The following is a 24,011-nucleotide window of genomic DNA, read 5'->3' as shown; positions in this document are numbered from 1 at the left end:
AGGAGGCCCAGGCCACGCCCCAGGCTGATGCATCATCTACTCTCTCGCATTTGCAGTCCCTCTTTGCTTCTCAGCAGGTAACAAGGAGATGGCCCTGGTCCTCAGGACAACCACTGAAACTATTTTCCCTCCGGTATAAGTGACATACATGCAAGAGAACGGAATTAAGCTGTGGACTTCCGGGAGTACAGGTGAGACCCACCTCAGAATGAAGCCCTGATTTTTTTTAAAAATCTCTTTTAGGCAAGAGGCCTCATTTGTTCATATAGATAAATAAATCAAAAAAGAGAATTGAATGTCTTAGACTTTGTGCATCTAGACCCAAGGTCAAAAATGTAATGACTTTTTTTTTTTTTTTAGTAAAGATTGTTTCATTTCTACAATAGCTACCTTTAAACTGCAGTGATTTACCCTGGAATTCTGCCTCCCCTGAATTAAATTGTTGCATCTCTCAAGGAAACAAGCTGAATCCGTTTTGTTTATACAGTTTTGTCATTTATAAGGGAGCTGCACTTCAGCCCTTAGTGATCATTTCAATGAAAGAAAACATGTTCCATAAGCAAGGCTAAATTGTTCTTAAGCAATAGATTTACTGCTTGCATAATTAAAATAACAATATACAGTCTTTCTCTATCAGATTGGAAAATGTCAAAAAAAAAAAGCCTAATATCCAGTATTATTTTGGTTATAAGAGACAGACACTACTGCAAACTGAGGTGAGTTGTGTAAATGAATAAAATGCTGGCAAATTGTCAATACATATTGAAAGTTATAAAAATTATTTTACTCCTTGAACCAACAACTCTACTTATAGAAATTTATCCCCAGGGATAAATGAACACATATACAAAGATAAATGTGATAGAAGTCATTATGATTTTTTTTTTTTTTTTTTTTGAGATGGAGTCTCGCTCTGTTGCACTGGCTGGAGTGCAGTGGCACGATCTCGGCTCACTGTAAGCTCCACCTCCCGGGTTCATGCCATTCTCAGCCTCCTGAGTAGCTGGGACTACAGATGCCCGCCACCACGCCCAGCTAATTTTTTTGCATTTTTAGTAGAGACGGGGTTTCACCATGTTAGCCAGGATGGTCTTGATCTCCTGACCTCACGATCCGCCTGCCTCAGCCTCCCAAAGTGCTGGGATTACAGGTGTGAGCCACTGCACCTGGCCCATTATGATATTTTTCTAAGAGAAAAACTGGCAAAAATCCAAAAATATGACATTCAACAATAGTGTTGGAGATATCCAGTTGCCAAGTATCCAACACCCCCTCTGACTTAGGAAAATAACACACATCACGTCCACGATGGCTTACAGACCCTTTATAGCCAGGGACGACCTGACCAGCGATCCAGAGAGATGCTGGCAAAATTGATCTGTGACGCACTTCTGGAAAGGACGTTAAAGGGAGGTGACTCATGTGGGAGGGGCAGCCATCTCCCTTTGCTCTTCCTCCTACAGGGAAATGTGAAAGGAAGTTGACACTATAGCTTGGTGGCCATTGTTTGAGGATGAAGAATGCTGCTAGGAGAGGCAGAACTCTTCCTAACATGTAAGGAGTTTGGGTGCCTGATAACTTAGCCAAGCCAACAAACTAGTCCTGAGCTGTCGACATCCAGAGTCCTCTTATGAGAAAAATAAACTCTTGTGAATTTAAGTGGCTGAACTCAATCTTAACTAAAGTAATTAGATAAATGTAATTATTGATATACTACAATAAACATTACACAGACATTAAAAAGTCATGGAGTTCAAGGCCAGCTTGGCCAACATGGTGAAACCTCATCTCTACTAAAAATACAAAAAAATTAGCCAGGTGTGGTGGTGCACACCTGTAATCCCAGCTACTACTTGGAAGGCTGAGGCAGAAGAATTGCTTGAACCCAGGAGGCAGAGGTTGCAGTGAGCTGAGATCGCACCACTGCACTCCAGCTTGGCTGAGAGAGCAAGACTGTCTCCAGAAGAAAAAAAAAAAAAAGTCATATTAAGCACCATATTTGTTGTTATGGCAAGACATACATAGTATATTGTTGACTGAAGAAAGAAGATTATAAGCCAGCAACAGTCATCAAAATTTTTAAAATGTATGTGTATCTATGGGTATACAATTGCTTGGGGACAGGACTGACAGTCTAGAGACAAAAAATGTTTGCAGCAGTTATCTTTGGTCATCTTTGAGTGATGTTATTTGGGGGCGAATTTAACTTTTTTAAAAATTGCAATTTCTAATTTTTTTCTTTGATGACTTGATATTGCATATGAAATTCAAAGACAAAAAAGCTACTACTACAACCCAATTTTTAAGTTAGTGGTAAGAAGGGATAAAATGTCAGTAACATGCAAGACAGACAAAGCATTATTTAATCTATGTAGAAACACTTCCAAATAAATAAGGCATAGAGATAAGTGTGCAAGTAACATGAATAAGAAATTTCCCAAAGGAGAAGTAGAAGTGGTCTGTTAACATAAGATAAAACATTTCAAACAATATTAACAATCTAAGTATGCAGACTAAAATGAGAGGGCATTTTCAACCATCAGGTTGTAAAGACTATTTTAAAAAAAAAAATGATATCTAGTTGGTGAGGATGCTGGGCCACATTTACCCACTCATACTGTTGGTGGCCTAAGTGCCCTTGGGCAGGACAGAGTAACAGCCTTCTATATGGCCTTTTCACTTCACTTACACATATGCACATTGAATTAACATACAGGAGTGTTCATTTGCTGCAGTGTTTATGAGAGTGAAAACCGTAAACACCCTCGGGGAGACAGAGAACACCTGCATAATGACAGGCATTAAAAATAATGTCGAAGAAGGCAAATGTCATGGAAAATGTCCATAATATCAAATATGCACCTCAATAGAAACTAAATTAAATTGGTGATGCTTATCTGTTTCCAAGTAATAACGCACAACGGAGCTTCAAATATGGCAGGAAATAAAAAGTCATGGGGGCAGAGACTCCGAATAACAGGCTTTTATTTTTGAAGAAGTCCTTTGCACATGGACAGTGGATGTGGTGTGTGGTGTGTGACAGGGGAGTTGCTTCAGGGACTTTTAAAAATTTAGTTGTTTTCCCAATCAGACAGTGTCTAGCACCCTTCCCCACTTCTTTACCTTCCTTCTCAAAAGAGAGATGCCAGGAGGGTTGCAACAAATGTACCATTTGTTTTTCCTTTGGTCATTGTTGCTTCCATAATGAGAAAATGCAACATGCTATTTTAAAAAAGAAACATCTAGAGTATAAATGATGATTAAGTCAACATAAAAACAAATACCTCACAATAATTAAGCCTAGATACTAGGTCTTAGAAGAGGAAACATGATTAGGGGTGCAAGCGGGGAACATGAGACAATTGCAATAGGACATTGGGCATGTTTGTTTTTAAAAAGAGCATGCCAAGGAGATGACGTGTAATGTGTATATTCTAAGGTAATAAGGGGAATAAAACAATCAATGATATTATCTTTAACTATCTAAACCCACTCATCTCTCTAAATACTGGGGAAATAATTTTCCAGCTATGAGTAGTTTGGACAATTTAAACTCGCATCTCTTTACGTACGAGTGTGCAGTGATCTCTAAGCAGACCACGGTTATGTAATACAGGTGGGCAAGGTAGGACTTCCTAAGTGCTGAAACAATCTACACGAAAGCCTTGCATCCCTCTGTGGCCTTTCCAAGGGCACGTTATGTAGAACAGACACACTGTGGGTCTGAATAAAAACACCTAGGTGGATGACTAGTAATGTCTGTGAGAGAATGATAGGCTTGGTGGAAACAGAGATACATATCTACTTCCAAGAAACCTCTCTGGAAATCTAGAAATGCTTATCGAATCCTTTAGAACATAGCAAATGTTTGACAGGTAACAAGCAGATCAAGTAACTCCATACCTTTAGAGAATTTCCACACGATGGTAGGTACAGGGTAACCCTCAGCAGAACAATTGAGGATGACTGCTTTGCCATAAATCCCATCCTGGTCCCGTGGCTGAACCACAAACTTGGGAGGAACTGAAAAGAGAGAAATGTCACCAGTAATTAAGACTAGAGCAGAAACTGAGTAAAGGTATGATTCTAAGAAACTGAATCATTTTAATGAACATTAAAATATGAAGACTGTTTCATATACATGGGGCAATAAAAACACTATTGGCAGTTTGGGACAAATTAAGGGAGTAATCTCAGTCTGAAAAATTTTCTGATTCATATCAATCAGCTTTTGTCACAGGTAAAAGCCCTTTGAACTAGTGAAAACTGACCTTGAGGGAGGAAGTTTGACTAAATCAAAGGAATGGAACATTTTGCTTTTGATTGTGTGATCAAAAATATACAGAAATTCCCTCAATGGAAAATTGAATCAGAACCACCATTTAAAGAACACATCAGACTGTGCATGGTGGCTCACACCTGTAATCCCAACACTTTGGGAGGCTGAGGCAGGCAGATCACCTGAGGTCCGGAGTTTGAGACCAGTCTGACCAACACGGAGAAACCCCATCTCTACTAAATATACAAAATTCGCCGGGTGTGGTGGTGCATGCCTGTAATCCTAGCTACTCAGGAGGCTGAGGCGGGAGAATTGCTTGGACCCGAGAAGCAGAGGTTGCAGTGAGCTGAGATCGTGTCATTGTACTCCAGCCTGGGCAACAAGAGTGAAACTCCATCTCAAAAAAAATAAATAAATAAAAAGTAGATCAAATATATATTTGTGCCTCAAATAGTAATTATCAAATATAAGTATTCATCTTGGATGTGAACTGGTCGAAACATTTGATGTTGATTTTTCCTCTATCAGGAGATAAAGTGAGAAATAATAGGCACCTCCTAAAGGTAACCAAGAATACAATGTGGGACTGAACTTTTCCCAAAATTTTGGTTAGAACACATAGTCCGTTATGCCAGATGTCAGCACCATGGCGGGCCAAAGGGGGACTATGGAGAGTAGTTGCAGTGAGGTACCATAAAGGTTTTCTAGTGTGCCTATAAAAAACAAGATATTAAGTGACTGCTTATCTGGTGAATGTTGTGAGGTACTGTAAAGAACCATCCCTACCTAAAACATAAACATGACTTCACTTAAAACATATCTCCCCAAAAAAAGCATATTATTTGAGATAAGCCATTAGGATTTGAATACGTATCACATCTCTTAGAAAAGGTAGCATCTGAAGGTATTCTAATCCCTGAATCTTTCCCAGCAGATCAGCGATTCATTACAGGGTAGACTTTCAACGAGGCAGTCATAAACTATGTGAGAGGAGATGAATTATCCACACCATATAGTAGATATTTGGAAATTCCTGGTAAGGCTAATCTCATCGGCCTTGCAAGATCCAGAATTCTTAATTTTGAGACATAAATGTGAGCCTATGTGTTACAGGTAGATAGGAACTCAGCTGCCACATATGATAGACTGAGAAGATGGTTAGGGCCTAAGTTAGCAAGGGGCTTAGAAGCTTGTTACAATGATCTGAGCCAAGGTGACGATCACTTTGGCCATAAAATAACCAAGGAGGAAGGGAAAATGTCAAGACACAAGAAGCAGCCATAGATGGAATTCACCACAGTGTTTCTGGAGAAAACATTGCTTTTAATTTTCTAGCTTTACTTTCTGTAGAAAGATTTACACATGAAGAAGCACCAGAAAATAATGACTACTAGCATAAAGCCAAGAGTTAAACACATTGGCTTGGTGTCCAGCTCTGCTATTTCCTGTTGGGCAATTTTGTGCAAACTATAAAATGTCTCTTGGTCTCAATTTTCTTATCTGAAAATTGGAGATGATTATGGAACTCATTTTAAGGATTGTTAAGATGATCGAACAAATTAAGATTAGGAAAGTTCTCAGAACTGTGGAGATATTAAGTGCTACAAGAGTGTTGATTAATTTAGTAAACGCAGGTATGTTGAGCTTTTACTTTTTTTTTTTTTTTGAGATGGAGTCTCACTCTGTTGCCTAGGCTGGAGTGCAGTGGGGTGATCTCTGCTCACTGCAACTTCCACCTCCCAGGTTCAAGCAATTCTCTGCCTCAGCCTCCTAAGTAGCTGAGGTTACAGGCGCCTGCCACCATGCCCAGCTAATTTTTTTGTATTTTTAATAGAGACGGGGTTTTACCATCTTGGCCAGGCTGGTCTTGAACTCCTGACCTCATGATCCACCTGCCTCAGCCTCCCAAAGTGCTGGGATTACAGGCGTGAGCCACTGCGCACGGCCTGACATATTCTTAATGAGCAAAGTTCCCAACTTGCAAATGAAATAAATAATTTACACAGCCAATGGGTTTCTGAGATATTGCTTAAGTGATAAGCAATGTTACTTCATGTAGATGGTATTTGGAGACAAAATGTATTTAAGAAAATGAAAATATATTTAAAATAAGATAATGAAGAATGACTATCTCTAGGTGAAGAAATTATCTCTAAGAAATATGGTAGAGATTATTTAGAGCTAAGTTTTCTAGTAAAAGTGACCAATCAACTCAAGAGCAGGTGACAAACTTGAAGACACCATGCCAAAATTATTCTCCCCAGGGTGGAAGGGAAATCTGCAGCCATCCACATTCTGTGCTCCATTTGGCTCAAGTTCTGCCAAGAGCAAGAAATTGCTCATCAATGGACAGGGTAGAAAATCTCTTGCATTCCCTCTGGAAGCATGTCTAATCATAATTGATCCATTACCCCTCCCCTCAATTTGGTTCTAATCCAATGAAATGTTCCTTAAAATCTCGTGAAAGAAGTTTATATGAGAAACAACCATAGAAATACTGTAAGTATAAGGTAGTTACAGATAAAAACGGTCCCTAAATTAGTAGAATAATTACCCCATATCATTGAAAACTGTTTCTGACCCTGGTAGGAGTAGCCAGGGGATTTCCCATGTACACCTCTTTGCTCATAGATTGGAATTCTTTCCTCAGATACCCCAGTGATTTACAGTCACATGAAGACCTAAGAAAGAAGCTTCTGTAGTAAGTGAACTTCTTAATTTTTATAGCAAAGAGAATAATTAATAGCTCAGATGTTTGGTCTTTGGCTGATATACCATGCAACTTGAGACCACCTTGAGGAAAATGCTATATTTTACTAAGTGCATGAATAAGCCAAATCATATACATTTCCTTTAAATTTTGACAGAAGACTGTCATGAATTTAAATATTCAATCCCTAAGTGATTTCTTATCGTGTACCAGTGAATATGTAGGTCCCTTTCATGAAAGTGAACTTGTGAGTTACAGTAAGAACTCTAAGACTGGGAACATCTGTGTACTTACATCAAGAAGACCTGAGGCCACACCGCTCAGATCCGACACCTTAAGAATATGCTTGGGTTGAGTTCTGCCTGGCAAAATTTGAGGTGATGGATTCCTGGGACAAGCTGTAATAAGTTTCTAAACAAATTCCTTTGCCTGCCCAGAGACTAATGTGAATACAACAGGCATATGGTCCCTTGGGGGTTGTCATCACTTTGAGACAGCTGCATCACCAGCTAAGATTAAAATTCCAGGGCAGGGGAGTGTCTGAATGAGGACCCAATGTTTAACATGTAACTAATGACATCATTCTCATATGCTCTAAGCACTGGGAATGACCATTATCCCTAGGGACAACATAGTTCCCAATTTTTTAAAGCAAGCAGCAGTTTATTTTTTAAAAAGTGGAGATATTTTTTAAAGAAACTATTAATATTTGACCTAGATATTTTTTTCTACAAAATGGCAGCCTAAGAAATTGTCCTAAAAGAATCAGGAGCCCCCCCAAGGAGTCACTTAGTAATGAAAGTGAGCATTTCCCGAGTACTCAGTGGGTTTCAGGTACTCCCAGTTCCATCCTTTGGCCCCTCCCAGAATTGCCCTCAAGACAATTCTTATTTTGCTTGCTTATTAAAGAGAGGATCCCCCACTGCGGCCCTCTCCTGGTTCTCAGGGTGTTGTCTTCAATGTTCTCCACATCTTACTCAACAAACCTCTTGAGCTATTTCACCTACTCCCATCATGATGATTGCCTTTATCTTCCCTTGGTGTGTACAGCACCATATCCTTCCATCATTAGCTTATATCACAGGTACTTCTAAATCAAGTTTCCAAAATGGTACCTGTTCCTGTCCACCATCCATTAAGATCCTCAAAAAATAAATTTCCTTTCATATCCTCTCATTTCTTTTTACCAGGTGCTGATGATTCTTGAAAATGTATCCTCAAATTCTCTTCATCTCCACTGCCACACCCCAGTCACAGTGAGTAGTCTGGTTATGTGGGAAAGAGGCACAGCCCCTCTGTCCACCCAGCTTCAGCACCTCTGGGCGGACAGCTCCACCTCCACACACTTTGCCAGGACACTGCACTAAGGGGATGGGGCCCTCTCTTTGCGGTCTCAGGCCTTCTCAGAAGTCATGAGCCTTTACCCACCTTACTGGTGCAACCCTGACATGTGAAAAACAATTGTCCATTACCGAGGGACAGGAGTCAGGGTATAAATTCTCTGCCTCACTTTCCTCCGATCCAGTGGGGCAATTACGAGGCCTGCTCTATGCCTGCGCTTCTCAAACATTATAGGGCATCAGCATCACCTGAAGAGCTGATTAAACCACACATTGCTAAACCTTGTCTCCAGTGATTCTGACTCAGTAGGTCTGGGGTGGAATCCAAGATTTTGCCTTTCTAATGAGCTCCCAGGTGATGCTGAGGCTGCTGGTACAGAGACCACACTTCAAGAACCACTGTTCTACATGATTCCTTAGAAGACTCCCAGTAGGAATGAGCTCCAGTTGCCCATAGCAGCAATCAGCTCATTAAAGCAACTTTTATTGATTTTTTTTCTCCCTTTCTAATCTCATTCTTTCCATTCTGGGATCCAGGAATGACATCCCAAATAAATAACCTGCCAGCCAATTCTGTACCTCACACTCTACTTTCAAGGGAACCCAACCTAGGACAAGGCCCATATTGTCTCTTATTTAGATTTCTCAGCCCCCTAACCTCTCTACCTGCCACAAACTGTCCCACTTGAATTCATTCTTCACACAGGGACCTAAAGGATCTAAGACACAAATTGGATGATGTGACTTCCTTGCTTAAAAGCATCCCATATTCCCATGGCCCTTTGGTATAATCCAGAATCTTGGGATATTTTAAAGGATTTTTATGACTTGAGCCCTTGGTCTCCAGTTGCATTCTGTGACATTCTCCTCTTGCAGGCTTTGCCCCAACTATTCTTAAACCCCATCTATTATCCAGTCCCCAAGACCATTCTTGCTGCCAGGTCTTCACACAGGCTTCTTCACGTCTTTGTTTAATAAGTTCCCATTCACCATTTGCATCTTAGCTTAGCACTCACTTAGTCAGGCACATTTTTTTCTGATGCTGTGGATAAGATTAAGTGCTTCTCTGAGCCCTTAATTACTTACCATAGCCTTTATTACACTCATTTGGTATTGCTGTTTAATAGTCTGTCTCCCATACTAGGCTGTGCATGCTATGAGAACAAGAACCATTCCTTTCTCACAGGCCATGGTATGTGCAGCGCATAGCACAGATCTAGAGTACAGAAAGCACTCTGCAACTATGCATTGAAAGGACACATGAATAAATGAATGTTATTACTTCAGTTTTATAGACTAGGGAAATGGAGCATGGCTAAGTTAATAACTCAGATCAGGGTGACCCCCAAAGCCTGAGGTCTTTGAGAAGAGTGGACCCAATGGAAGTGCCATATGAGGGACAGCAGAAGACAGCCTCATAGGAGGACTCTGGCCAAGAAGATACAGAGCCTGAGATGGAAGGATATGAAGCCTTTGGGACTGTTGCTGTTTGGGCCAAAACTTAGAACAAAACGACCACCAGTACTCTATATTGTCTGGGCGTATAATTCCCCAAAGTTGTTGGTTTCCTTTTTTAAAGATGGTATTTTGATTTCCTTTTATTAGTATAACACATTATTTGGTATATTGTGGTGAGCCTGCTTGCCAATATAGTTGGTTTTCCAATAGAGCATGATATGGTTCGGTGGTGTCCCCACCCAAATCTCATCTTGAATGTAGCTCCCACAATTCCCACATATTGTGGGAGGGATCCAGTGGGAGGTAATTTAACCATGGGGGGCGGATCCTTCCCATGCTGTTCTTTTGATAGTGAATAAGTCTCATGAGATCTGATGATTTTATAAAGGGGATTTCCCCTGCACAAGCTCTCTCTTGCCTGCCACCATGTAAGACATGCCTTTCACCTCCCAGCCACATGGAGTCCATTAATCCTCTTTTTCTTTATAAATTAGCCAGTCTTGGGTATGTCCTTATCAGCAGCATAAAAATGGATGAATACAGAGCGGTTTTTCTGGTGGGGAGGAGGAGTAATTAAAGAGATGAATAGGTTCAACTACATAATTATATCACATCTCCAAGAGGCAATATGGCTAACCTTGCCAAACACTTATCTGAATCATAATTACATGCACATAACCAGCACTCCTGTCTCCCCAAAAAGAACAATTTGATATATTTTCCAAAATACCAAAATCTTGTCATGGGATCCACATAGGCTGAGAGTATCTGAAGTTTCAAATAGGTTCCTTTGAGGAAGTTTACTCCTGGTGTTACCTAAAATGAAGGTTGTTTAAAATACAGAGGTCTTTGGCTTGATCTGCTTATTTTGTGTGTGTTGGTGGGGGGTGGATTACTTCTGTCGTTTTATTTTGAAAGAAATAATACTATGGTTATAATAAGACAGGCATTTTTCTAGTTCTAAATATAGTCCAGCGTTTTATGTTTGGAAGCCATGGCTTCTAAGTTGCTATATATTTCCAAAGAATGAATTTAGGTTTCCCTAGCTGTAAACCTGGGCAGAAATTCAGTTTTAATGAAAGCCATTTGGTGGAGGTGGGAGGGGGTGCATGGATAAACACCACCATTCTCTACTCAGTGACATTTAATTGAGATGGGACTTGGCCAAAGTCTAGGTAAGATTTAATTTACGACACTGAAAATTAAACCTATTGCTTTCCCATCATTCTGAGAATAGATGGCCTGGCCCCTGCTTATATCACTGCCTTACACTTTCTGTCCTCTCTTACTGAACAGGAGGCACCTTGGGCCTCTTGCTGGGCTGTGAACACACAAAACTCACTCCACACTCAGTCTTCAGACTTGTTGGTCTCTCTGCTTGGAACTCGCTTCCTACAATTCCCTGGGACGTACGCCTTCACTTCAGTCAAGTCTCTGCCCAAAGATCTCTCTGGAAAGCCTTCCCCTGCCCAGCCTACCTAAAATACTATTTTCATCCCCATCTTTCTCAATCCACGTACAACCTGTTAATTTTTCATAGTCCTTGTAGATAACTGACATTGTTTGTTCATCATGTCTTCCCTTCACTAGAATTTGAACTTTAATGGGCAGAGACTTGGTGTCTTTATTTTAATCACCATGGTATCCTCACCACTCAGAACAGCACCTGTTATAAAACAGATATTTAAGAAATATTTTGTGTAAGAATGAATGAATGAAGTAAAATCATAGCATGAGAATTCTATCAAAAATTGGATCAATAGATGGCAATAAAATAGCAACCTTCTATAATTTTCATTTTTCCTGTCAACTGACAGTCAACTATTTTAGCCAATGTGCTTGTTTCTCTATGTGGCAGTTCACCATTAAAAGCCAGAAACCATGGACCCATCAGAAGACACAAAAAAGTGTGAGAAAACAGCCCTCCTTTGGAATCACAGATAGGAACAGTTGTGTTAGTGCTTTCCTGTGAGTGGTCTAGAGACCACAGCAGGAAGCAAAGGGCAGGAGTGCTCTGTCATGAAGCCTAATGCTTTATTTCTAATACCTTAATCAATGTCAAGGTCACTCCACTGAGCAGGGTATCAGGCAAACCATCAGTCCACTGTCATAAGAGCTATGAGATCTGGCTCTTATTGGCTCATACGTAACAGCTAAGAGATTTTTGCTTTTGGGGTTTTGTTTTTGTTTTCTTATATTTTCCTCAAGACAACAGCTAATTTATTTTAGATCAAGTCTTTACAAATCTTCCCAGTAACCCAGGCTATCAAACAATGTGCTAAGTTTTACAATGACCCCAGGTCAAACTTTTCTTATGCAGCTTCCTCACGTCACTCAGCCTTCATAGAAGAGAGTGAGGGCCTTGCCCTGTATCAAGCCTGAACTTAAGGGAATGTGGTGGCTGGTTTGGTTTTTTCTATCCATACCATGTAAACGTTCTCCATAGTAGCAATGAGGCTGTTTCACTTTACCATCTGTGTGTTCACTGGAGTAGCATTTTTCATCACCTTCAAGAACTTTTCCTTTGTGTTTACAATGCGGCAAACAGTTTGGCATAGGAAGCCCAGCTTCCAGCCTCTCTTGGCTTTCAAATGCCTTCCTCACTGAATGCAATCATTTCTAGCTTTTGATTTAAAGTGAGAGATGCGCAATGACTCTTCCTTTCACTCAAACACTGGAGACTGTTGGTGGGGCCATGCATTGGCCTAATTTCAATATTGTTATGTCTTAGGAACTAGGGAAGCTGAGAAATGGTCAATATTGTTGTCTTAGGAAATAGGGAAGCTGAGAAATGGAGACTGGGAAATGGTTGGTTGGTAGAGTGGTCAGAACACACACAACATTTATCGATTAAGTTTGCCATCTCATATGGCTACTGAACAATTATAATAGTAACATTATAATAGTAACACCAGAGTTTACTGATTACCAATCACTATAACAGACATAATAATAATGATAAAGTTTGAAATGTTGCAAGAATTACCAAAATGTGACATACAGACACGAAGTGAGCACACACTGTTGGAAAAAATGGTCCCCATAGACTTGCTCCATGCAGGATTGCCGCAAACCTTCAACCTGTAAAAAATGCGATATCTGGGAAGCACAATAAAGCAAAGTGTGGCCGGGCATGGTGGCTCACTCCTGTAATCTCGGCACTTTGAGAGGCCAAGTGGGGTGCACCACCTGAGGCCAGGAGTTCGAGACCAGCCTGCCCAACATGGTGAAACCTTGTCTCTACTAAAAATACAAAAATTAGCTTGGCGTGGTGGCACATGCCTGTAATCCAAGCTACTCAGGAAGCTGAGGCAGGAGAATGGCGTGAACCCGGGAGGTAGAGGTTGCAGTGAGTGGAGATTGGCGCATTGTACTCCAGCCTGGGCGACAGAGCAAGATCGCATCTCAAAAAAAAAAAAAAAGAAAGGAAGAAAAAAAAAGTGCAATAAAATCAGGTGTGCCTGTGTTTATTGAATGCAGTATGTTGTGGATACGCTATGCTGTTAGGGGTCTGGATTTTGTTGTCTTCTTTTTAGTGTCAAATGTTGTTTATGCACACAATTAACTTACTAGTGGAGTTTTAGCTTGTCAAGAATCTTCTTAGGCTCTTTTAGGGCTGGTCTAGAGTAACCCTTATTCTGGGGATAGATTAGTCCTACTCCTAGGGTGTGGCATTTCTGAGATTTCAGCTGAATTCTCCTATTCTGGCTAGTTAGAACTCCAGCATTCCCAAGCAATATGCAACTTCTGCTGGCACTCTGTGCATGTGAAGAACAGTATTCAGCTGAAACTGCAAAGGAGCCCTCTACAGATTTCTAGAGATCTTTCTTTGAATAGCTCCCTAATCTCCAGTAGCTTGTCCTTCAATACCCAGTAATCATCTCGGTATCTTTCAATTTCTCTGTTTTCTCCACCTGCCAAGATCACTGTGATTTATTTGGGCTCTGCACTCCCTGTCACGTGCAGAAAGTACCCCAAGCAGCTATCTGGGGTGAATTTGGAACTCACTTCATGCACTTTGTTTTGTTCCTGAAAGCAGTTCTTATATATATTAGTCCAATTTTATAGTTGGTTTGTAGTAGGAGGATAAACGTGTTACCTGTTACTCTGTGATGGTCCTATTAGATAATTTTTGTTTTTCTACTTCTTTGACCCAAAACATCCCCCCTCCCTATAATTTTCAATCATTTCTGTTGGTGCTACCTACTGGAGCTTCACACCGTGGTTGTTATTATACTGCTTTGAACGTACTACTGCACTGGTACAAAGAATTCTAGTCGCATTCACTAACTCAAGGACTTTGATCCTGTAATAATCTCCTCTTTATCTTGCCACATATTTTTTTCCCTCTCTACTGGCTTAGTCTCATAAGCATATAAGCAGGCTGTAAAGTATCCAGTCTTAAAAATAACTCCTGCCCTTGCCCCATGTCCATTTCCAACTTTGTCTCCATTTTACTGCCTCCTGTGATAGCAAAATTCCTAAAAATATAAAAATAGTTGTGTTTTCTGAGTTCCTGCGCATTGACCTTCTTTCTTTTCTGAAGCGCCTCTAATCAGGCCCTCACTGCAATGACACCAGGTCATAAACAATATCCATCAAGGTCATAAACAATATCCATCAAGGATATAAACGATATCCACCTTCCTAAACCAGTGACCAACTCTTGGTTTTCCTCTTTGTCTACTTTCAGCAGGATTCAATACTGTTTAATATTCTCTTTCTCGATTTATTTCCGATTTTGCTTGTAGAGTGCTACAGCCCACTGGATTTTCTCCTCCTTTACAGGCTGCTCCTTTTCCCTCTTCATCTCTTCTGCTGATTCCTCCTCCTCTTATTCCGGGGCCTTAAATTTTGGAGTGCCCTAGTGACTGCTGGGACAGGTGCTTCTCTCATATCATTGACCATTATTCCCCTTGTCAATACTGTTCTTCCTCATTTCTTCTCTGCTTCTGCTAAAGACACTTTCATTCACCTTGTTATTAGGCAAAGCATGATTCCACTAAAGGTTCTTCTTTATCTCATTTGCAACAGTCACTCCATAAGCATGTTTTATTTGCTTTACCGCCAAAATAGATTGTGAATTCCACAGCTTCTCATGACCTTAACATTAACACCTTCATCCAAGGCATTTTTATCTTGCTTGAATGTCTGAAATAGCCTGTTAACTACTCTTCTTGCTTTCTAGCCCAGTCCATTCTTCAGACAGCTACTAGTATGATAACTAAAAAGATAAATCAGACCATAGTGCTGTGGTGGTTAAAGTCAACAGTGCCAACTCTATCATCTAGAAAAAAAATCCACACTTCTAAAATGGCTGCATGTTCTAATTACTCAGGGGGCTGGGACAGAGACTTGGCTACATAGTAGAATAAACTTGTGGATTTTACAAATTATTGATGCCTGGGTCCCACCTCCAAAGATGGCTATTTAATTGGTGGGAGCTTCATCCTGGTCATCAGGACCTTTTTAGACCTCCCTATGCGATCTGAATGTACAACAAAGTTTGAGAACCACTAACTAGTGATTTTTGGGAAAAAAGAACAATTCCCCAGAGATCTGTAAGACGGATTTACCCCTAAAGATTATGATTTAATTGGTGTAGGTTGGGACCAAAAAATGCACATCAGTGTTTTCTTAAGCCTCCCAGGAGATTCTACAGAACCGTCTGGATTGAGAACCACAGTCCCACACCAACTTGTCCCTACCTGTTTCTCCAGTCACACTGACCTGTTTGTGAAGCACATTTTCTTCCTCTAGGCTGCATTATCTCACTGGTGATTTAATATTAATTTAACTAAAGCTTATTTAACATATTTGAAGAACAATCACATGGAGACATTAGTCATATCATGATCAGCTACATTATCCCAAATAGCTAGGCTCAGTTTCAGCTCATCTGACCTTTGCCTTGGTTAAAAACTTCCAGTTGCCTTTTCTGCAAGGGCAAGTTGAACGAAAAGCATCCGCGTACATTTTTATCTGACATTTCAGATTCCTGACCTGGATCCTTCAGAGCAGATTATATAGAAAGCAGGCTGATGTACTGTTTTGCCCTTCACAAACCCAAGAGTCAACTCTGCTTATAAGAAAACGCTTGGGAAACAGATACTAGGTTGGCTCCCTTTTTTACTTATCGTTCAAAATTTGGGAAAAAATCAAGTATCCCAATTCTTCCACTCCAAAGTGCAAGGTGGAAATGAGAAAAATGTCATGAGGATGTTAAGTTTGTGTCTAATTGAATATATATTTTCTAAATTATTCATCTGGGAAATTTTTTTTTTTTGGAAATACAAAGTTAGTTTCTTCCTATGACTTCTAAGTCTGTGTCACTTCCTTTTGCTGGCAGGTAGATAAAAAGTGCATTTCTTCCCATTTGGCAAGGAAGAAGAGGTATCATGGGGACAAGGAGTAAGGAATGAAGAAGGACATGAGAATCTCCTGCTCAAGAAAGCGCTATCTCCACTCTCTGGGAAATTACAGAAATGCTCCCCCTCCTAACAACAACTACTCTGGGACTACAATCTGGGGAATTTAAAAATGCAAATAATTATCATTAATATAAATCTTTAACTTCAGACAGTTACTTTTGCAATGTGGATGAATATTGTAATGGTAGATTAATGTACAGTACTCTTGGAGAATCATAAACATCACAGAATGTCTGTGTTTGATATACATTAGAGAACACTAGCAGCTTATTTTATAGATGAAGGGTGTGAGCCTTAATGGGAATTTGGTGACTTGAATAGAAGTTCAAAATAAGACTGATGCTTACAGTTTAGACGTAATGAGATTACTGCCAATGTTTTCTGCACGTTAGCCTACCCTATTTTAATTTTTTTGAATAAGTACTACCATACTCTGCTTAATTTTAAAATGTTGCAATGGCGTCCCAAAATAATGATAGATTTAATGCTAAATAGAATAGATGGGCAAAGAAAACCACATTTCTAAAGCTAAAACAAACATGATGAAAAGCTATTTCATGGCTCTTTAGAAAAACTTTGATATATAGCTTTGAGGCATATTTTTTAAAAAACCATTTATTGAAATAAGAAATACTAAAAATATTATATGAATACAATAAAGCAAAAGCTCATGGACGTTAGTCCTCAAAACTCACTGGCTTAGCATACGGAAGACTTATTTCATGAATTAAATCCTGTGCCTCCCACCTTCTTAGCTATTAATTATTTAAAACCTATTTTAGGTAAATAAAACCTTACCTTGGAGTTTAGGGGAATTCATGGTTGGGTTTAGAGTTGTATTTTTTTTTTTTTTTTTTTTTTTAGTGAGATAAGACTGAATTTCTAAGTTCTAGGTATTTTCACAGTATTTCAAGCCCCATCATCTTAAACCATTGTTCAATCAACTCTATAGATGCCACGTGGCTCATGATCCTTTGCTCACCTCTCACAATCAGCTGGCTTTGGTGCTCCACAGCGGCGGCCTCATTCCGGGCTATGCAGGTGTAATTCCCATTGTGCATCAGGGAGAGATTGGAAATCCTCAAGGAGCTCGTGAAGTCAATATTGTCAATGGTCACCCCAAGGCTCCCAGGGATCGGCCGGCCATCCTTCTGCCAGGTGATCATGATGGGTAAGTCCCCTGAGACCACCACACAGGGGATGAAGACCCGCTGCCCAATGGAGAATCTTGGAAACTCAAAGGGTTGTATGAAAGGTGGCACTGCAAGAAAAAAGAAACGTAATAACAAACTGTGCTTATTCTACATTTGCTTTTCCTTTAGCCCTGTATACGGCACCGGAAGAGTAGTACAGACGATCATAGATAGAGCATAGAAATACAGGAACTGTAGCACATTTGAAATTCTGCTTCTATTATTTGAATTTTCTCATCATTTACATAAAAAGCATGGTTCAATTTGTACTTCAGCAAGTTACTTTTGTTCAACTAACTTTTTTTAATTTAAAAATTATTTTTGAATGAAAACATTTCAGACTATATCTGTAGTGTAAATAGTGTGAAAGAGGGATTTAGGTTTGGTTTTCCTTCAAAGCCTTTTAAAATGATGTATACAAGAGGAGGTTTCTTTCCTGCTTTGCGACTATGACACTACAATTACTGTTCCCCTTCTAATTGTTTCCTGCCTTGTAAATAGGCATATTCTAAACCCACTGAAGAAGCAGAGATTCCAATTTTGGCTGGATGTGGTGGCTCACACCTGTAATCCCAGCACTTTGGGAGGCCAAGGCAGGAGGAACACTGGAGGCCACGAGTTCAAGACTAGCCTGAGCAACATAACGGGACCCCCATATCTACAACATTTTTTAAAAAAATTAGCCAGGTGCGATGGTGTGCACCTCTGGTCCCAGCTACTGAGGAGGCCAAGGCGGGAGGATCCCTTGAGCCCAGGAGCTCGAGGCTGCGGTAAGCTATGAGGGCACCAGTGCACTCCAGCCTGGGTGACTCCAGCCTGTCTCTAAAAAACTAAAAAAAAAAAAAAAATTAAATATTCCAATTTTATTGTTAAAGTTCTCTTTTATGTCCAACTAATAACAACCATTAATTATAAATTCTTATTTCATATTAGAATAACTACATCTTTACTTTGCATCTCTTAGTTTTCCACATTTATGTGTGTAACTTTTAATTATGAACTGGTCCGTGGCAGGTTATTTGAGTTGTTGATATGTTGCTAAGGAGGTCGGGTTATAGCCTTCAGCCTGGCCTACCATGGACACTGCAAGCAAACTCAGCCTGGAAAGCTCTTTCCTGATTCAGTTTTGCTGAGTGATGCCTGTTTTGTCCATCTTACCTTAGGAACTCTCTTCCTCAGTGCCCTCCTAGATGATGTCATAGGGTATTAGCATTCTGAAATAGTTAAAATGGAGTCAGATGAACCACATTTGAACTCTACCTGTTACTTGTTAGTTACAGATCATGAGCAAAGTAATATGCTCTTTCATCAGCCTTACAGATTAGTTATTTATTGCTTTACTTTGTAGATGGGAAAAGTGATACTCAAAGATGTTACCTTGCCCTTTTGGTCTTAGAACTAGTTAACTATTCTAGGAGGGCTTAAATCATGTCAATATAGCTAATATCAGAGCCTGTTATGGAAGCCTTTTTTGTGTTTTTGCACATTCTTGGAAAGAAAAAGGTTTATTTGTATGCAGGGGCTTGGAAATGACTAAGAGTACAAACTAAGATGATTAATCATGTGATAATCCAATAGAAACCAATTATTATACTACGAGTTTTTCCTAATGAAGTTATTAAAGGTGTCTACAGTTTATTCAACAATTGTAAGTCCACTTCAACTAACAGCTTAAGGAAGAGGTAAGGGATCCAGCTGAGAAATTTGAATAGAAAACCATTCATTCATTTATTTGTTCATTCAATCAAGTCATGTTTATTGAGCACCTGGGATGTGTGTGGCAGCAGTGGATATGCTGGGCACACAGCAATGAGCATAACCCACCAGCCTCTGCCAGTGGAGCTTCCATATATAGCCATAGGCAGCAGACAGCAAGGAAGTGCAGCCATGGCGCTTCTCTTATTTCGTATTATCACTATGACTGCTGTCTGCTTTCAAAAGCAGTTGGGAGCTAGAACTCAAAATTGCAAATACAGCCAGAGGTAGAAGAACTAGGTGGCTCAAGTTAGGTCTTACCAGGGAAATTAATTTTTTTAAATGGCCAAAGGTACGGACAAGCATACTCAATGTCAATCCTGCTGTGGATTCTCAATGTAAAGTTAGATCTTTGGGATTGAAAAGGGCCGATCTGATGCTAAGAGAAAAAGGTCTCAGGATGAGGGTCTATCCAGTGCTGGTAGAGAGAATCGGGTCAGGCTAAGGTATGAATGTTCTCAGTTAGAATGTGCTGGAGAAAATGTCATGTTGTACCAAAGGTGCTTGTATTTCTTTAAATCTTGCCCCCAAGTGGCATAAATGCTCACTATAGATGTAAATATTATTAATACTAAATTGCTATACTTTATTAAAGAAAATAATTACATTTCCTCCCCTTCGATTTCTTGGACACAAAAACCTGGTTGTCAGCAAACTCAGATAAACCTTGGCTTGCTGCTTACTGTCTGAATTACAGACAATTTTTCTAAGATAAGAACTTTGGAGACAGACTACTTTGGTTTAAGTTCAGCTATGCTACTTACTACAGTTACTTAACCACTCCCAGGGTCTCAGTTTCCTTATTTATAGAGTGCTGCCTTGAGCTCTGAATGAGTTAACACAGTAATTCTCAAACTTAGTCATGTATCTCAATCAGTTTCTTAGCATTTGTTCTATTTCACAACCCTTTAAGATGAGGAAAAAACAGGTAAGTTGAAAGGTTATTGGGCTAATTTTCTCTATCAGTTACAACAGGGAGAAGGAATATGTAAGGATTTACTTTCTCTAAATCAAGAAAGAAAGGTAAGACATAGCATATTTTTTAATCCAGCTATTTAATAAGAAGGCTGGGCGTGGTGGCTCACGCCTGTAATCCCAGCACTTTGGGAGGCCCAGGTGGGCAAATCACCTGAGGTCAGGAGTTCATGAGCAGCCTGGCCAACATGGCAAAACCTCGTCTCTACTAAAAATAAAAAAAACATTAGCCAGGCGTGGTGGTGTGCACCTATAGTCTCAGCTACTAGGGAGGCTGAGGCAGGAGAATTGCTTGAACCCGGGAGGCGGAGGTTGCAGTGAGCCAAGGTCATGTCACTGCACTCCAGCATAGGAGATAGGGCGAAACTCAGCCTCAAAAAAAAAAAAAAAAAAAAAGGAAAACATAGAGTGTAGGTTGTAAATAATTGTAAAGTATTAGAATGTCCCTTTAGAGCATAAGAGAGTTACAGAATACAGAAAATACATGTGCATACAAATTTTCAAGAACAGAAGTAAGAGGTAGCTATAGAAGAATCAGCATTAAAACCAAAACAAAAACCAAAACCCTATGTTTTCTATCATTCCAAAATATTTGCAATTCATCAATGTATGGTATTTAAGGAATATTTTTATCATTACTTTAGTTCAAAGCAACAGGGCTGAAAATCAGGAAGTACACTTCCAAAGCACTGAAAAACCAGTGTCAGAAAGCTAATGCACTAAATCTCATACACATCACTCCAAAGATAATCCTTTGCTTTAAACAACTTATTTTAAATCATTGCAACACTCTCAGTTATCTGATATCTTGGCCTAAATCGGATTCTGGGAGTTCAGGCATACTGAAGAGGGCTTAGTAAGAAGCCACAATTGGCAAGCAAAAGGAGGAGGGTGAGAAACTAAAAGTAAATTATAAAGAACAGACACAAAAACGCAACACACACAGTAGTTGGATGACATTTTGTTTGGGAGCACATTGCCCTTAGTAGTCAGCATTTTTGTGATTAATACAAAATCGTAATACTTAATTAGCATTCTGAATTATAAGTCATGGTTAACATATTAAATAAAGAAGATACATTTAAAATATTTTAAAACATATCTACCAAAAAAAAAGCCTTTCCAAAATGGTTAAAATAAATATCAAAGAAAAGTTTAGTTAGAGGGAAAAGCGTTTTCCCAGAAGAATGTCAAAATTAGGTTTGCTATGTGTTGTTTTGCTTGCCACATTATGTAAGGACGCATTAGGTCAGTATGCACATTACATCATTGTTAATGTAAATTAAATCACAAGACCTATTTGTCAATCATGTCAATTCTTTCTTCACTGCTTAAGTTGCCTTGCTTGCATCAGCTGTGAGTTGCAAGTCTGCTGCATACAAATGCATAAAATTTTTAAAGCATCTTAAGTCTTATATTTTACATTTATAAGACATAAAATCGATGGCACAAAGTAAGTCCGGTGATGAGAAAACTCTTCTCATGATTTTGGCTGAACCTCCTATTTGAGACACACTGATTACCGGATTCATGATATTGCCTAAATAAGGTAAATTATCTGAATCTTGTTGACAGTAAAAGCTTGTATATCATAGGAGCAGAAATCCTGAATATGACATGCACTGCTTTTGACATACCCTTCTACAAGAAGTATGTAAATATCTGATAAAGGTCATTTATTACCAGGCTTGTGACTCTACAGAATGGCAGGGTCCTATTTCTAGGCAGCTCAGAGCCATTGAATACTGCCAAATGTCAATTTTGACTCTTATTCTATCTAAACCCTTAACAAGAATATTAGATCAGACTAATATATTTCTGTGTCTTGTCTCTCAAAAATTAATTGTATATTCTTCTTCATGGAGGGAAATGTTTTGATTTCTCCTAGAGGAGTATAAGACGTTGATAAAATCATGGGTGGGGTGCTCATCAATTCTGGGTGATTAGCAGTGTTATCTTGATCCAGTTTATTTAGCTCTGCGATTCTATCTCTTCATGTGTAACAAGGTGATAATAAAACACAGTTCATTATCAGCTTGCATTGAAATAGAAAGTAGCTCTTCTGCACAGCCATAGGGCTATTTACTGTCCAGTTCAGTGCAAGCTGTGACTCCAAAATGATGAGGCTGTGAGCAGGTGGGAGTTTCTAGTCCAGGGTATACCTTCATGATCTCCTCACCCATAAGTCTGGTTATTTGGTCAATTCTGCTACTTAACAACATCATTTAGCTAAATTTTAGATTACCGACCCAGTCGGATATAGTTCTCCACAATGTACATACAACACAAGTAAACGGTTCCTGTACTCACTCTTGTTCAAAACTCTTTTCTGGAATTTATCATATTGATGACTCAAAGTGAGTATAGTGATTTATGGACACGCCCATTTTCTTAAGTAGAGTGACCCAGGAGGGCAGGAGATCTATCAAGTTTATCTTTTTTATTTCCCACAATTAGTGGGATAAATAGTGCCTTGTTCTTTCTTTTTTTTTTTTTTAAACGGAGTTTTCACTCTTGTTGCCTAGGCTGGAGTTCAGTGGCATGATCTCGCCTCACTGCAACCTCCACCTCCTGGGCTCAAGTGATTCTCCTGCCTCAGCCTCCCAAGTAGCTGGGATTACAGGCACATGCCACCATGCTTGGCTAATTTTTTTTGTATTTTTAGTAGAGACAGGGTTTCACCATGTTGGCCAGGCTGGTCTCGAACTCCTGACCTCATGTGATCCACCTGCCTTGGCCTCCCAAAGTGCTGGGATTATAGGCATGAGCCACTGAGTCCAGACGTCTTGTTCATTTTGATTGAATAATGTTTTTTAGAAAAAAACTTTCAGAGGTGATGATGAACGTATGTTTACACTCTGAACTTTAGACAGTCCTGAAGTCATTAAGAATGACTTAGAAAAGAGGATCAGGCAGACACTTCCAGGACTTAATAATGGCAACATGGCAGGGACAAGACTGAAGCTCCTCTTCATATTCTTATTAGCCTAGGGGCTGAGGACTTCTAACTACTGTGCCAACTCTCCCCTCTGCTGGCAGGGCCAGTTGGGGAGCTTGACTCAATATCTGGCCTTGTTTATTTAGGTACAGTCCTTGCGCCAACTCTGGATTGCTATGTGAGTTTGTTTCCCTGAGATCAGTGACTTCCAACCAGCAGCAGCCAGAGATACACATAGCTTACCGTGACTTAGGCTGCTGGTCCTGTGACCTGCACCTGGTTTAGCAGGAAGGGCAGGAGGCCAAGATGCAGAGACATATGATGAGGGAGTAATAAGGATATTGTTGGAGCCAGTGGGTGCTAAAAGAAACCAGAGGCTGCATGGGTCACATCAACTTAGATTCCATTAGTTTCCCTTCTTAGCCTCTCACTCCAAGCTCCCCAGGGGGTTCAATATGAGCTGATATTAACTGACATTGACCTAGGCGAAAAAGGCAAGAGTGAGCCAGTGGGGAATTCTTTGGCCCTGCCTTCTGGGTGGGAAGGGCAGGGAATGACAAGGCGTTGTCCTTGCAGTGTGGTGGTGATGACTTTTAGGATCTATCTTTGAGGTTTCCTTAAAGAACTGTGTCTTGGGCATATTTGTAATAGCCCAAATCACACAAAACTTTAAAAAATGTTTCAAGTATCTATTTTTCTCTAGACATAGATTTGAAATACCACATTTGAATTTCTGTGGATGAATGAAGTAGGAGTTTTGGGTATATTTTGATAAATTTACATCTTTTGAATTATTTAAGGTGTACTCGAATGAGAAGTATACCTCCTTTGCAGGGGAGTTGTAAGTAAAAACAGTAGACCAAAGGTTGCTCTGGCCACATTCTCCATTCTAAGAAAACATGTTCCCCATGGACAGAAAAAAATAGCTGGAC

At 39.8% G+C, this 24,011-nt stretch overlaps 1 protein-coding gene across 1 annotated transcript in view; it reads right to left on the bottom strand.

Annotated features, from left to right (window-relative positions):
- DSCAM (DS cell adhesion molecule) overlaps window positions 1-24,011 on the bottom strand; it is a gene marked incomplete at its 5' end in the record, with an annotated part of 789,264 nt that overhangs the window by 256,643 nt on the left and 508,610 nt on the right. Inside the window, 2 exons of the mRNA XM_058427845.1 lie at window positions 3,904-4,023; window positions 17,201-17,479. Of these exons, the coding sequence (XP_058283828.1) occupies window positions 3,904-4,023; window positions 17,201-17,479 (399 nt within the window). The remainder of the gene's footprint in view (window positions 1-3,903; window positions 4,024-17,200; window positions 17,480-24,011) is intronic.

This window comes from Hylobates moloch, unplaced genomic scaffold (assembly GCF_009828535.3).
Source record: "Hylobates moloch isolate HMO894 unplaced genomic scaffold, HMol_V3 SCAFFOLD_14, whole genome shotgun sequence".
NCBI lineage: Eukaryota > Metazoa > Chordata > Mammalia > Primates > Hylobatidae > Hylobates > Hylobates moloch.
The sequence above is the reverse complement of the archived record's forward strand: the minus strand, read 5'-3'. Positions and strand labels throughout refer to the sequence as shown.